Raw genomic sequence first — 14,594 nt, 5'->3', positions numbered from 1 at the left:
AATTTTTGAAAAAACTATTAAGTAAATGAATGCAAACTGTGATTCAGAAAGGATAATTGGTATACAAAATAGAGTAGCAAAATGGAAGATATTCCAATAGACATACAAAGGTATAAGGGTTTTCAGAGAAACAAGCACCTCTGCCAGAATGCATAGATGATGAGAGACCAGTTAAGTGCTACCTGTGCTAATCTAGGTAAAATAATATTATCATAAGGCTGATGGCAGTGGAACTGTAAGAAAATAAAAGGTAAGTCTTACACTACAATAAGAGAATCAATGAAACTTGAGCAGAAGAAAAGTGGCAACCAGTACTTACTGACTTCTGATACACTGGTCACTTCAAAATTTCTAGTTGGATGACTAGTGAAATGCCTGACAAAAATATATTATACTACACGATATTAAATAACTATCATGACAAATTATCTTTTATTATTTTCCACTCTTCTCTCTCTATTCCCACACTCTATACATCTCCCAACTACAATTTTTTCACTAAAATAATTTTAATCAAAGTGTTTAATAAACTAAGAGGTAAGCCTAACTAGTAAAGAGCATAAAGGCAGAGAAAAACCTAGCCTTAAAACAAAGGAAACTTCTAAAATCAAAAGAAAGGTAGAAAATAAGAGACTAAAATACTTTCAAGGTATTGAATAAAAAACTGAGAACTCATGTTGAGTGGCATAAGTAACAATTTAGTAATGTTTTATTGCTAAACACAGAGAAAGGGAAGAAATTAAAACATCCTCAGATGCCAAACTGTCTTTAATTCTATTTTATTCAGTTAAGAAAATCCAAGTCCTGGTAGTATTTCCTTTTCAAAGCCCTATAATATTGAAATTAAAAGTTTTCTACAAACATGGCTGTGCTATTTTATACCCATGTCTGTTCATTAGGATAATTTCGAGCAGGTTTAAAATCAAAGCCATGTATACTTTTAGAAATAATTAGTGGCTTTAATTTTTTATTCTTCAAGATATCCAACTTTAAATTTTTGAAGAGAGTTGTAATTTAATATAACCAAACAGAAATATAAAACTTACTAATATTTTGTGATTTTTATCAAATCAGAGGAGATATAAATCTATTTCAAATTAAGTATATGACAACTCTTTGCACATCTGTGTATACATCTTTTACTTCTAAGTTGTTAAGAATTGTGACTTCACTCATAAAACCCACAACCCAAATTATTTACATACATGTAGCACACACATGTGTGTATGTATATGAATATGTATATGTTTTTAATCACTACCTACTTGATGTTAAAAGTTTAATAGCGTTAAGGCAAAAGACCCAAATAGGTTCTACTAAACTAATGTTTCTTGTGAATAACTTCCCTACAACTAGACATTTTATACAGTCTCTTACATCTCTAAAATTCTTTTATTCTTTACTTATAATCATAAAATCAGAAACAATTTTGTTATGGTTATTCTAAGAAACAGTGAATTTAAAATAAGTAGCACTTTAAAATATTTACCAACTGTGTTAGCACTCTGACATCAAAACAATGACTAGTCTGAGTATTTCCTCTGGAAGATTTTTTCTGAAAAAAACACAAAATTTAAAAAGCTAGACTTTTGAGATTATAAGTGGAATATGAAAGACAATTTAGAAACTATCTTACATATACTAAATAACTTAAGAGAAAAAACAAGTCTTATTACATATTTTGATTTAGCTTTTTATACAATGTTACTTTATGTATTCTGTATCAATGTGTACTCTTAGAAACCTTTAATTCCCTACTTTCAGTCCTCTGCAGTGGTCCCCAACCTTTTTGGTACCAGGGACCGGTTTCATGGAAGACAATTTTTTCACAATGGGGAGTGAGGAGGATGGAGCTCAGGCAGTGGTGTGAGCCACGGGGAGTGGCTGTAAATACAGATGAAGCTTCACTCACTTGCCCACTGCTCACCTCCTGCTGTGCGGCCCCTGGTTCCTAAGTTTCATGTAAGGCATGGTGGGGGCAGGGTAGCAGAGCTCTGCAGCTCCATCACCAAGACACTATGGACTGGTACTGATCTGTGGCCCTGGTGTTAGGGACCACAGCTCTAAAACAAGGACTGGGAAACTATTGCCTCCGGGCCAAATATCTGCACTGCCATCTGTCTTTGTAAATAAAGTCTTACTCAAACACAAGCATGATCATTTATTTACATATCATCTGTGGCTGCTTTCATGCTACACCACCAGAGTTAAATAGTTGTAACAAAGACAATATGGCCTGCAAAGTCTAAAACATTTACTATTTGGCTCTTTTACAAAAAGTTTGCTGACCCCTGCTTTAAAGGGAGAGATCATCAAAGTGCCTCTTCCTTTAGATTAAAGCTATTTTGGAAGCCCATACAGACACCTCTTAGAAAATGGCCGTAGCTTTTAAACAGCTGTCAGGGCAGAAGAACATGTGGCCTTTAGTGATAAGTGAGCAGTTTACAATTTCAAGATTAGAGAGAATTCAGAAGATACTCTCTACTTTAGGTTTCGGGATTCTAATAACATCAGAAATAATCTCCTCCCATCATTTTCTGAGAAAAACATTTGCCCTTTACTTTAAAAAAAAAAACTTTGAAATGAGTAGATGAAACTGGTTTTCATGAAGGCAAGGACTAAAGATAAGTCATCTTTTATTTTTTCCTTAAGCACACATAATGTTATAAGATGGTTTTCTCTCAACTCACCTGTCCCTCTAATAGGTCACAATCTTCACCTTTAACTTGTCCATTAATCAAATAAACACTGTTTTCTATTTGCTTGGCCCAGCGTGTAAGTCCATTCTTAAATACAACACAGAAATCTTTCAGATATAATGTCATCACAATTAAACTCCCTAGTCTCTACTTTTTTCTACATAATACACTGAAATATTACTAATAAGATCCCTAAGTATCAGTAATACAATATTTAAATCCAGTTTCATAAATTTAAAAAAGTATACTCCCAATTTTTGGTACATTATTCATATTTTATAATAGTTTTTTCTGATCTTTATGCCAAACTAACATTTGTATCACAAACTCAGAAGGCTTATTAACTACTTGACTAGAGTTAAATAAAATTCAATAATGTTCACTATCTTTAAAAAAAAGTGAGAAAAAAAGAGCCTCAAATGAATAAGATAAAGCAGTATTAAAGAAGGAAAAAATAAGCAAGCTCCAATTTTCTTCATCTTTTTTTTCTTTTTAGAGAAAAAAAAAAAAAAAAAAAGAGGAACCCAGCCTCCATTTTTCTTCTTTAGTGTAAAAAAGGAAGAAAAATGAGATATAAAAAGAATGGTATAGAAATACAAAAAAGGGCTGGACGTGGTGGCTTACACCTGTAATACCAGCACTTTGGGAGGCTGAGGTGGGAGGATCACTTAAGGCCAGAATTTCAAGACGAGCCAGGGCCACTTAAGGAGACCCTATTTACAGAAAATAAAAAAATTAGCTGGGTGTGGTGGCATTCACCTGTAGTGCCAGCTACTGAAATGGAGGATTGCTTGAGCCCAGGAATAGGAGGTTATAGAGAGCTATGATCAGGCCACTGTACTCCAGCAGCCTGGGGGATAGAGTGAGACCCTATCTCAAGAAAAAGAAAAAAAAAAAAAAAGAAAAAAGACAAGCAAAAAAGGACTAGAAAAAGGAAAACAAAACTAAGGACCAAGAGAAAGCTAAAAGTCCAAACCGTATGGCTTTTTACATAATTATGTTTTACAAGGGCCAGGCACAATGGCTCATGCCTATAATCCTAGCACTCTGGGAGGCCAAGGCCAGAGGATTGTTTGAAGCCAAGAGTTCAAAAACAGTTTGAGCAAGAGCAAGACCCCTTCTCTACAAAAAATAGAAAAATTAGCTGGGTGTGGTGCCTGTAGTCCCAGCTATTTGGGAGGCTGAGGCAGGAAAATCATTTGAGCTCAGGAATTTGAGGTTGCAGTGAGCTATAATGATGCCACTGCACTCTAGCCTGGGCAACAGGGTGAGAGACTGTCTCAAAAAAAAAAAAAAAAAAAATTACATTTTACATGTGCTAATTAATAAATATTTAGTAGGTACCTACAATACTGAATATGCTAGTATTATGACATTGTCCCACCTCTAAAAATATTTCTAATCTGGCTGGGGTAATATGTAACTCACTCATACAACAATGTTATTATAAGTAGAATGCAATTTTTGAGGATTATAAAATGAATGACACAAAAATTTTTTAAAAAAATTAAAAAATAGTAGAAAAAAAATGAATGACACAGGCAACCATAATAAAAAGTAGATTGTTCACTCAGCAATCATGAAAGAAAATTCATTTTACCCTGATACCTTTGTATTTTTCTCCAAAGTATAGCTGACAGAAGTAGTAGAAAGTGGAATGTGAATATTAATGTGAACTGTACACTCTAAAGAAAGCCATGAGGTTGATAATCCATTTTGATACTTCCAATCTGCTGGTTTTGCTGAACTCTAGCAGTAGAGAAGGGAGAAAAATAAAATAGATGTGATTTAGGTAAAACCCAAGGATCAATAAAACACAAAAGTGTACAACCTAGTAACTCATACAAGCTGATATCCAACATATTTAGGCAAATTCCTTGATCAAAGGGCTATAGATTAGGAGTAAATAGAAAATAGCACGTGCATTCAGCTCAGTACTCTTCAGTACATCCTAAGCAACCCTGGCAACCCTCCTCCTCCCTCCAGTGGCAGACACAAAAAGGATTAGAAAGTTCCACGTTTAGAATTCTGAAAAGTCCTTTGCTCTTCTAACTTTCACCTGTAGCTTCCACAGTTATCAATTCTGAAGATCCTGATGTAAGCAAATAATCACTGAGTGACTACTAGATGCCAGACATTTTTCTTTCTGTCCCATCCTTGCTAACAATACTGCAAAGTTACTTCCTCACTTCGCTTTAGACACCTTGTTAAAATGCTAGTCTGGGTTCTGCTGAATACAAGTAGCTTGTTTCCTAGGCATTGCAGGTATTAATATCAAAAGTACTCTGTCATTTTTACTATCAGCTTCTCAAATATAACACTAAATGCATAAACAAGGTAGGAGAAGCTTAACAAAGATATTTTAACAATTAAAAAAGCCGTAAGTTTTCCTTGCCTACAATAAAATTGTGCATATTTCAAAATACAAACTACGATTGGCTGTGGACATCAATAGGAAGTGATGGCAATCAAAATAATTAAAACTAAACATAAAGTTGAATTTTAATTTAAAAATAGTTTGCCACACAAAAATCTTTAAAAAGTAATTTTTCTTACCTTTGGATCATGGACATCATAAGTTCGACAAAGTATTCTTTACTAATTAAGGATAGAAATGACCAAAAAAAAGAATTCTTGATAATCAAAAGAATATAAATCATAAAAAAATTAAAATTAAAAAAACATGCATCCAAGAGTTCTTACAAAAATCATAACACTTTATATACTTAAAGCTATATATATGTGTACATGTAACGTGTGTATTATACACAGACACATAAATTGCTCTGACTATTAACACTTTCAGTTCTTGAAAACTATTGCCTACCATTTATAAATCCTGCTAATCACAATGAATAGAAAGAAAGCACCTGTGAAATTTATCTCAACTATACCCCCTCCATAACAGAAAGGGGCACTGTTTTAGACTGGGTCAAGCCTCGCAATGTTCATTGGCTCACAAGGCTTGGAAGTGAAACTGCCCAGGTGAATACCAAAGAAGTTAAAAGCTGAGCTTCTGCGGGAATGGTCACTTTTTAAATTTAGTCTTCCAGAAGTCCTAATTGATTGGGCCCTTTAATTGCATTACTCCTTTGGTGAGGCTGTCTCTTGCTTGCAGGCAGCCCACCCCTAGCAAGATGCAGAGGAGAGAAGCTAAGGAGGCCCTGTAACTAGCTTCTAGTGCCACTTGATCTTGGCCAAAGACATAAGAATTTCTTGGGTGTCCTACACTGTCCAGCTCAGCACATTTATGCTCTGAATTGCACATTTTATCCATAGCAATTGGAGGTAAAAACTTTAACATAATAAAAACATTACTTTGCCTAAGCTGTCAGCTGGGCATTTCTCTCTCTCTAGGGGATCTATCGTGCTTGGATGTATAGGGTAGACAGCTGGTAAAGCATTCAGAATCCCGAGTCCTTGCAATATTGTTCTCAAACTCTGCATAACCCTGGGACATAATTTAACCATTATTAGTATTATTATTGGCAACTCTAATCACGTGTTATTTACCAAAAACCATACAAAACTATGCCTATTTTCAAAATAATGGTGATTTAAATAAGTGGGGGAAAAAACTTGCAGGAATATTATTTTGGTACCATATACGTTTAAACATAGACCCCTAAACAAAAGATACTTTTTTGTAGAAGAGCAAATGTGAAGTGTCACTCGTTCTGAGACCTCTTCCTCTGTGAAATTCCATAGTCTCTTTCTATTCATAGACTTTTCCACAGCAAATATCAGCTGAAAGAAAAACACACACAATGCAAAATGAAAAAAAAAAAGTAAGCGTGGAAAAAAGACAATTATAATGTCCCTATGCTTTAAAATTCCATGCTTCTATCATTAATTTTTTTTTTTTTTTTTTGAGACAAGGTCTTGCTATGTTATTCAGGCTGGTTTTGAACTCCTGGGCTCAAGTGACCCTGCTGCCTCAGCCTCCTGAGTAGCTGAGCCTACATGCACATGCCACCACGCCCAGCTTTTTTTTTTTTTTTTTTTTTTTAGAGTTGGAATCTTGCTATGTTGTCCAGGCTACAGTACAATGGCTATTTACAGGCCAATCACAGTGTACTGCAGCCTCAAACTTCTGGGCTAAAATTATCCTCCTGCCTCAGCCCCCAAAGTAGATAGGTGCGTACCACCACAAATTTTTCTTTTCTTCAAAATAAAGACTGAAACTCATCATTAAACAGTTTAGATTCCATTTTTAGGGATTTACAAAAAAATTAGGTTTTGAATAGAACTGGATATGAAAAATTAATTTGGGGCAACTAGCATTTACATGAAATATAAAAGAGACTATTTTAATTAGAATGAAAAAGATGAATGATTTTAACTACCAAAATGGAGCATGTAACCTATTCAGTGTTTCCTATTTAAATGTCAGAAAAGATTTAAGGTAAACTCTAAGGACACATAAAATATAGTAATAACTTAAATGGAAAGTAAAAAAAATCAGAATAGTGACATAAATTTATGTCAGAAATAAGAATTTTAAAAATGCACACTTGATATAAAAGATGTTACACATTTGGCTGTAAGCTTTCTAACAATAACATGCATAGAGACATCTAATTTGTTACATAATTAAAATGATCCATAGGCTGAAAACAAATAATTGATCAGAAGAAGCACAACTTTCTTGATGAGTGTATGAAAAAAAATTTCTTCTAGACACACAATATTATGTAATATAATAAATGACATTCTTAACAATAAATCTCACAGGTGATGTTGACAAATTTTATAAGGTTATTTCTCACAGTATCTCTCAATGCTAGCCAATAGAAACAAAGTTAGATCATTGAAATCGAACAATTTCAGAGATATAGCATTTTTAAAGTTTTACGTGATTCTTAGGAACACATGATACAAAAGCAAAAGGATGAAGAATCTGACTGTATCTCTCTAGCCCTGAGCCCACATTCACCCTGTTCAGTTCAGATCTAACCACAAAAGGATGCACAATCAATGCTATTAATATTAATATTAAATACATACAGATTTAGATTAAATTGCAAAGTGCCAAAGAGGATAAACAACTGTGAAAGAGGTAAATTTACTTAAAATGACAAAACTGGCAGAAGATTGAACAACTTGCCAGGGAGGAGACTATCACCATTTTCTTCTTTTACTCCCTTAGGTGCAAAAATCAAACGTTTAGGGTGGGACATCTGACAGAAGTTACAAAACCAAAAGAAACAATAGAATCTGGAGTTCTTACCTACACATTTTTATCTAAAAAAAGTTTTGGGGGGATTCTGTGAGGTTCTACACTTTTCAAGATTATGAGACCCTCTTTTCTTGGGGTTATAAAATACCCTTTTGAAAGTTCATTTGGATCTTGAATACTAAAAGACAAGAAAACTGGCTGCACAGAGTTTGCCTTAGGTGTGGTTTTAAGGAAAAACACGTTGTGGACCTTTATATTTATTTTTAGACTATGATAACCAATTCTCTGATATAGCAATAAAGCAAAAGATACAGTGGATTCAGGATAGATCCTCTGTCCAGGAATACAAAATAAATATTTGATTGTTGTTTCTTTGTGTTTTACTCTCAAAATCTTAAGAGAATGGAACAGAAGGTGAAGAGTCTCAGCACCTATTAATTTTACATACTAGCAATCACTTGTTACTAAATGTAAGATCTAGCAGAATACTGCTATTGCACAAGAAAAACTGTTAAAGCATTGTAACTTGTTTAATAATAGTTAGAAATTATCTTTAAAATAAAGATAGCTCTGATTGGAAATATAAATATTTACATTTATTCCACTCACGATATCTAAGCGATTGGGTAGAAAAAGCTGTTTCAACATAATTCCAGCATAAGGGATACGGAACACAAACCTAAATATGCCTAGGATCATTATTGTATATACTCATAGTCAATGAAAATAACATGTAACTCTGATCTTATCAAATATATCAGACTTACTCTGCGCAGGGCATTTTGAAAATCATTTGCCAGTTCTAGAGTAGTAATAATAAATACTCCAAGAACCAAAAGTCCCCCTGGTAGCATTCTGGATACCTAAAAATAGAAATAATGTATTAGCTAATAAAAGCATTTGGCATTATAGGCATTCTTTTCTGCTTGAGAAACTAAATATCTTCTCAGAGTGTCCTTAGATTTTTAACTTAAAACTACTTTACAAATAAAACCATCTGATAACAACATCTTTTAGCTACATCAATAAATAAACCTCTTTCTCCTAAGAACAAGACTGGTATATCAGACTTTTTAGAATCTGGTCAATCTGACAATCAGAGCCTCGTTTGACACTACTTTCTCTGAAATAATTAAAGTATCAGCCAAAAGCTACTCACTGTTATGCACACATATCCCTAGGCTTTCTAACTCTATGCCTTTACTCAGGCTGTTTCCTTGGCCTGAACTGACTTTCTCTTACATTTTTATACATTTGACCTCTATTGAATACTTCAAAGTCAGCTGGAGGAAGCTGCCTTCCCTGATCCTTTGATCTCTGAGCCCCCATCGGACTTCGGGGTAGTTTTCCCGTGGACCTTATACACAACCTTGTATTTTTATAGATGGCTTTTCTTCTGCCGTCTATATTCAGAGAGCAGAGTTCTTTGGTCAGCTTTTGTTTACTTAATGTATAAGCAAACAATCACAAAGTTTAGTCTTAGAAAATTAGACACTAGTGTCTAATCTCTAATGTATTTTATTTGCATTATGTCTGCTTGTGGTTCCCTCTGATTTTATAAATTCTATTTAGTATAGTAACACAAATTTGACAAGATTTTCATATTTAGTACAGGGAACCTGCATATATTTTCAAAATCACTAACACATAAAATCATTTCCTTGTAGAAGGAAAAAGATTAATCTAAGTCACTATATAAATTCATTTATTCTTTCTGTGTGTGTGTATGTATATACAATATAACATTTTATAGGAGACCAAAAGCAAAATTAAAATAGGAAGTTATTTACAAGCACTGGGAATTTAACTTTAAAATATTTAATATTTACTTTAGAAGACAGTTGCTATAGTTTGGATGTTTGTCTCCTTAAACCTCATGTTGAAATTTGATCCCCAATGTTGGATAAAACACAGCATAATAGGTGTTTGGGTCATACGGACGGATCCCTCATGAATAGATTAATGCCCTCCCTTAGGGAGGGGGTAAGTGAGTTCTCGCTGTTATTTGTCCCTGTATGAAAGCTGGTTGGTAAAAAAGAGCCTGGCAGCCTCTTCCCTGGCTCTTGCTTCTCTCACCATCTCATCTCTGCACATGCCGCCATAGTGGAAGCAGCCTGAGGCTTTGACCAGGTGCCCAATCTTCCAGCCAGCAGAATCAAACGCCAAATTAACCTTCTGTTCTTTATAAACTACCCAGTCTCAGGTATTCCTTTATAGCAACACAAAGATAATAATATTAAATATTTCTTGGATTTGTTTTTATAACTATATACTGTCCCCATCATAAACACAAATACATGTCTATGTGTATGCACACAGAAACACGTTTGTGTCTTTAAAAGATTTAAAGTTGATTGGAGAAAGAAATAATTATATTTTTATCTTACTCTAACATTCTTTATTAGATGATATAATTCATTCAATAAATACTTTTAAGTGGATTAATTTATTCATCATTCCATCTCACACACTCTAAATTTGTTTCCTCCTTATATAATGGCAACACTATCCCCCAAACACCCAGGCCAAAAATCTCATTCATCTTTAGATACTCTTTCCCTATGTCTCTTTACTCCCAATCTACCTGATCACTAAATCTTCTTCATTATAGCTCATTCTCCACAATGAAGTTCTAGCCCAATGTATTAGTTTTATTGATGCACTCATTTATCCAGGATTTTGGAGTTCCCATTATAAACTATAGAAATACTGTGCTGGGCACTCAGGATATAGCTATAAACAAAACAGATGTGACTCTTGATCTCACAAAGTTCAGAGTCTAGGTTAGGTTCACATCATCCTCTTTTGGACCATTGCTGTAACTATGTTTTTTGTTCTGTTTCCAGTCTGCCTACCCTCCATTTACACTGTACCAAGATAACAAAGTTACATTCTAAATTATCGGCAAGTCATTCACCCTAACCCTTTCTCAAAATAAGAAGCTCTGAAAGTCTACCATGGAGCTAGGATTGCATTAAAAAAAACCCATAAACCAGCTTCTTCTAGTCTTATCTCTAACTACATTCTTCTACATACCCTGTGTTTCAAGTATACATAATTGCTTGCTATCCTCCTAACATCTTTTACTTTTGTGACATTGTGTCATTTATCCATACTGTCCTTGGATACTACATGTTCCCTGACTACTTCTGTGGCAAAGTCCTACTCATTCTTCAAGTTCAGAGCCTTCTTTGTAGCTATTTTGAATCTAACCATTGGCAGTTATTTAATCACTCCTCTTTACATTCCTATAGTACTTTTCTACCTTTTCATTTTTTATAGTTGGTATTATTAATAATGTCTTTCTTTTTGGTTAAAATATAAATTCTCTAAGGGCATTTAAAAAGAATTTAATCATCTTTTTATTCCCACAGTGCCTAGCATTAATCCTTTAAACAATCTGACCATCAACAATATTATCACTAATTAGTATTTTTAAGTAAAAAAAAAAGCTAGAAACAAGCTAAGTAACTGATAACAGGAGACAGGTTAAAAAAATTCATAAACTAACACAATGAACAAATGTTAACACTGGAAAAGCATAACATTTAAGAGCAAAGGCTTTAAAGTTATGCTGTCTGGGTTAAAATCCCAGTTCTACCACTTAATTGCTATGTAATCTTGGGTTACTTAACTTCAAGTATGAAAATGCACTTTTAAAATTAGACACAGGTAAATCAACGAATAGAAAATATAATCATGGATGAAAGAGAGTAGAAAATACTTCTACTTTTGATATATTCTACAAGTTTTGAAAACTTAAGAATGAGTACTCTTAAATCCTAGTCAAGTAACCTGAGAAGAAAGTGCTTTTTTTTTTGTTGTTGTTAGTCAGATAAACACAAACTTAACTATACGGAGAGACAAATAAGATGACCTGGTTAGCATGTTCTGTGGCCCATTCTTCATCCAAGTTATCCAACTTAGCTTTGGGATGTTTGAGGTTCTCATTTAGCTCCTCTTTGGGTGGCGTTCTAGTGGCAAGAATCACATAATCCTTTTGTGAAGAACACTTCAAAAACAAATTATAGAAGCTTATTAGAGTGATATCTGATTGAGGAATCAGATGTCTTAGCTCTTATAACATGCAAAAACTGAGTAATATTTGTAGCAGGTTAAACTGTTAATATTCATAATATTAATAGCCTCTGCAGGGAAACTAATTTCCAAGGACAGCCTCACACTGCCCTTACATGTTATCTTTTAATGTATTTAATATCAGCTTCTTATTTATTTGGACATCCCAAATGTGAATCATACAGTGGTCCTTAAAAATGGTTTACTGGATGAGTGAATGAACTGCATTAACTAAAAGGTATATGCTTAGTCAATTTTCTAGCTATTATAATTATTTTATAAATAATTTAAACAGATTGGATGTTTAGCAAATATAAAATCTCAGTAAAATAAAGCAACAAATGACGTTGTGTACCTTACTTTAATTGAAATGATGATAGTGGGAAGCTTGTACATATGTGTCCACCAAATAACAAAGGGGATTTGGGACTCTCCTTTTTTTTTTTTTGTTTTATACTGCTGATTGACATATTCTTCTTTCAATTATAATCAATCAGTACATAAAGCTGCTTATGCTTTTTTCAAAGTGTCCAAATCTCTGTTCCATTTTATGTATTTTTAAGACTTAACTCTATGAGGAAAATAGAATTTGTCTAATTTCCAAATTTCCCCTAATCCCTTTCTCTCCTTCTCTCTAATGAACTTAAAAAAATTTCAATAATAAAAGGTACTACAGCATTTAACAAAAATATGAACACTCTTGTCACAAGTCTGAAATAAGACAAGACAAATTAGAATGGGAATAAAAGTATCAAAAGCTTCTTATCTAAAGAATTAGATAACCAGGAATTAATAAAGATTAGAAGAGAGTACAAAATACTTTGGAAAGACAATAAAATGTAAATTATCTGGTCAATAAAAATTCTAATTCTACAGTTTCTACACTATAAATTGCTTCTACATGGTCAAAGGGAATGTGTTCTGACTTGAGCCAACCTGGGCTAATTTGTCCTATGCTCCACATATTGCCTCAACAATCCACTTTAAATTTACTTCTTCTACATCCCATCCTCATATCTCCCAACCTTGAGTTTGCTGTTAAATTGCATCCTTTAACTTTAAATAAACAGGTTATTTGTACATCAATAAATTCAGAATAAAAGATACATACCTGTCCTATTAAAAGGCCAGAGACAAAAGCCTTTCCTTGGAGATTGATGTTTGAAAGATACTGGCCAACAGTCTCTTCCACAATGTAGGTTCTTCCCATTATTGATAACTAATTCAATCTCCTAAATTATAAGAAAAAAAGATATAGCATTTTTAGGTTAAATATAATTTACAATGTTTTTATCATGGGGGTAGGATAGTGAGAGAAGTGGTACTATCCTGATACTACCCCATGCCTTGCAGTGATTGCTTATTAAATACAGTATTCTTTCTTGCAAAGTTCAAATATAGAATTCTTTTCAACACAGTGCTTTAGGAAACAACTACCAATCAACCACAGCTGACAAAAGAGATCAAATCTATTTCTCGTATCTGGTATAAGGAAAAGGACACTAAACTTGAAGTTGTCAACACACCTGATTTCCTATTTTAGATCTCCTTAGTTGCATTTTCTTTGATAATCTATTGCTAAGCTTCAGTGTTCTCATTTCTAAAATAGAAAAGATGGATCTCTGAATAGTCCACTGAGAGGGAGAAGAATCAAATTCATTGACTCAATAAGCATATACTGAAGAACTACTATTTGCTAGAAATTGTGCCAGGTGGGATAACACAAAGATGAGTAACACCTGATCTTTCCCTTGAATAACACATAATACAGTGAGAGTTATGTAAACAGATAAATAACAATGCAATTACAACATTTCTATAGCTTCTATTCTGTACAAAACATTATGCTAAGTACTTTACATGTAACATTTAATAGTAACAAAAACACTATGAGGTAGGTACTATTACTGTAATCTTCATTTTATAGATGAAGGAAAGGAAATGAGAAAGATTAATTAAATAACTTGCCCAAGTGACAGAGCTGGTAAGTGGCAAAGATGAGATTTAAACTTAGACAGGCTGGCTCTAAAATCCATGTTCTTTAATGCTACATTCATACTGAGGAATTATGACCAGTCCCTCAATTAAATCATTACTAAGGATAGTTTCTATTCTGCTCTGTCTCCAGTTTGTGGATGGAAACCAGTATATTCATTCCTCCTACTGGCTTATGCTCCTATGATTTGAGTTTCTGTAGCTTAAAACCAAAAATACTGAATAAAAGAGTCAATAATGAATGATCAAAGAGCTCACATTTAATGCAGAAGATGAAAATGTACAGAGATGATATTCAAAAAGCCTATAAGATAGATATAAACAGAGACTGTGGGACCATAGTGGCAGCATTTTGAATACTGCAACTTAAGAGATATTTAATAACAGTCATCTGCGTTCTGTAAAAAATTTGAATCTTATTCAATACCACAGAGTTAAGGCTACAGATATGCTGGTATGGTATATCTGACACCAGTAAACTCAACTCCAGTCACAAAGTGGCTTTGCATTACTCTAAAATTAAAGCTCAGAAAACGTGTTCAAGTTTGAAATGACCTATTGGATGCTATTTTGTTTCTGTTTCAAAAAGCCTGTTCAGTTTTGTCTCAAAATGCATTAATTTCTTCATGCCTCTTTTCTGACAA

General features: G+C 33.6%; 1 protein-coding gene across 3 annotated transcripts in view; it reads right to left on the bottom strand.

The window, feature by feature from the left end:
- ODR4 (odr-4 GPCR localization factor homolog) overlaps positions 1–14,594 on the bottom strand; it is a 34,761-nt gene that overhangs the window by 17,377 nt on the left and 2,790 nt on the right. For all 3 annotated transcript variants that reach the window (XM_045536181.1, XM_045536182.1, XM_045536180.1), the window contains exons 2-9: positions 13,067–13,187; positions 11,756–11,890; positions 8,646–8,741; positions 6,340–6,446; positions 5,256–5,292; positions 4,308–4,448; positions 2,691–2,786; positions 1,490–1,555 (exon numbers count right to left, since the gene is read on the bottom strand). In XM_045536181.1, the coding sequence (XP_045392137.1) occupies positions 1,490–1,555; positions 2,691–2,786; positions 4,308–4,448; positions 5,256–5,292; positions 6,340–6,446; positions 8,646–8,741; positions 11,756–11,890; positions 13,067–13,165 (777 nt within the window). In that variant the 5' untranslated portion in view covers positions 13,166–13,187. The remainder of the gene's footprint in view (positions 1–1,489; positions 1,556–2,690; positions 2,787–4,307; positions 4,449–5,255; positions 5,293–6,339; positions 6,447–8,645; positions 8,742–11,755; positions 11,891–13,066; positions 13,188–14,594) is intronic.

The sequence above is a fragment of the Lemur catta genome, chromosome 23 (genome assembly GCF_020740605.2).
Source record: "Lemur catta isolate mLemCat1 chromosome 23, mLemCat1.pri, whole genome shotgun sequence".
NCBI lineage: Eukaryota > Metazoa > Chordata > Mammalia > Primates > Lemuridae > Lemur > Lemur catta.
Note: the sequence above shows the minus strand (reverse complement) of the source record. Positions and strands in the feature narration are given on the sequence as shown.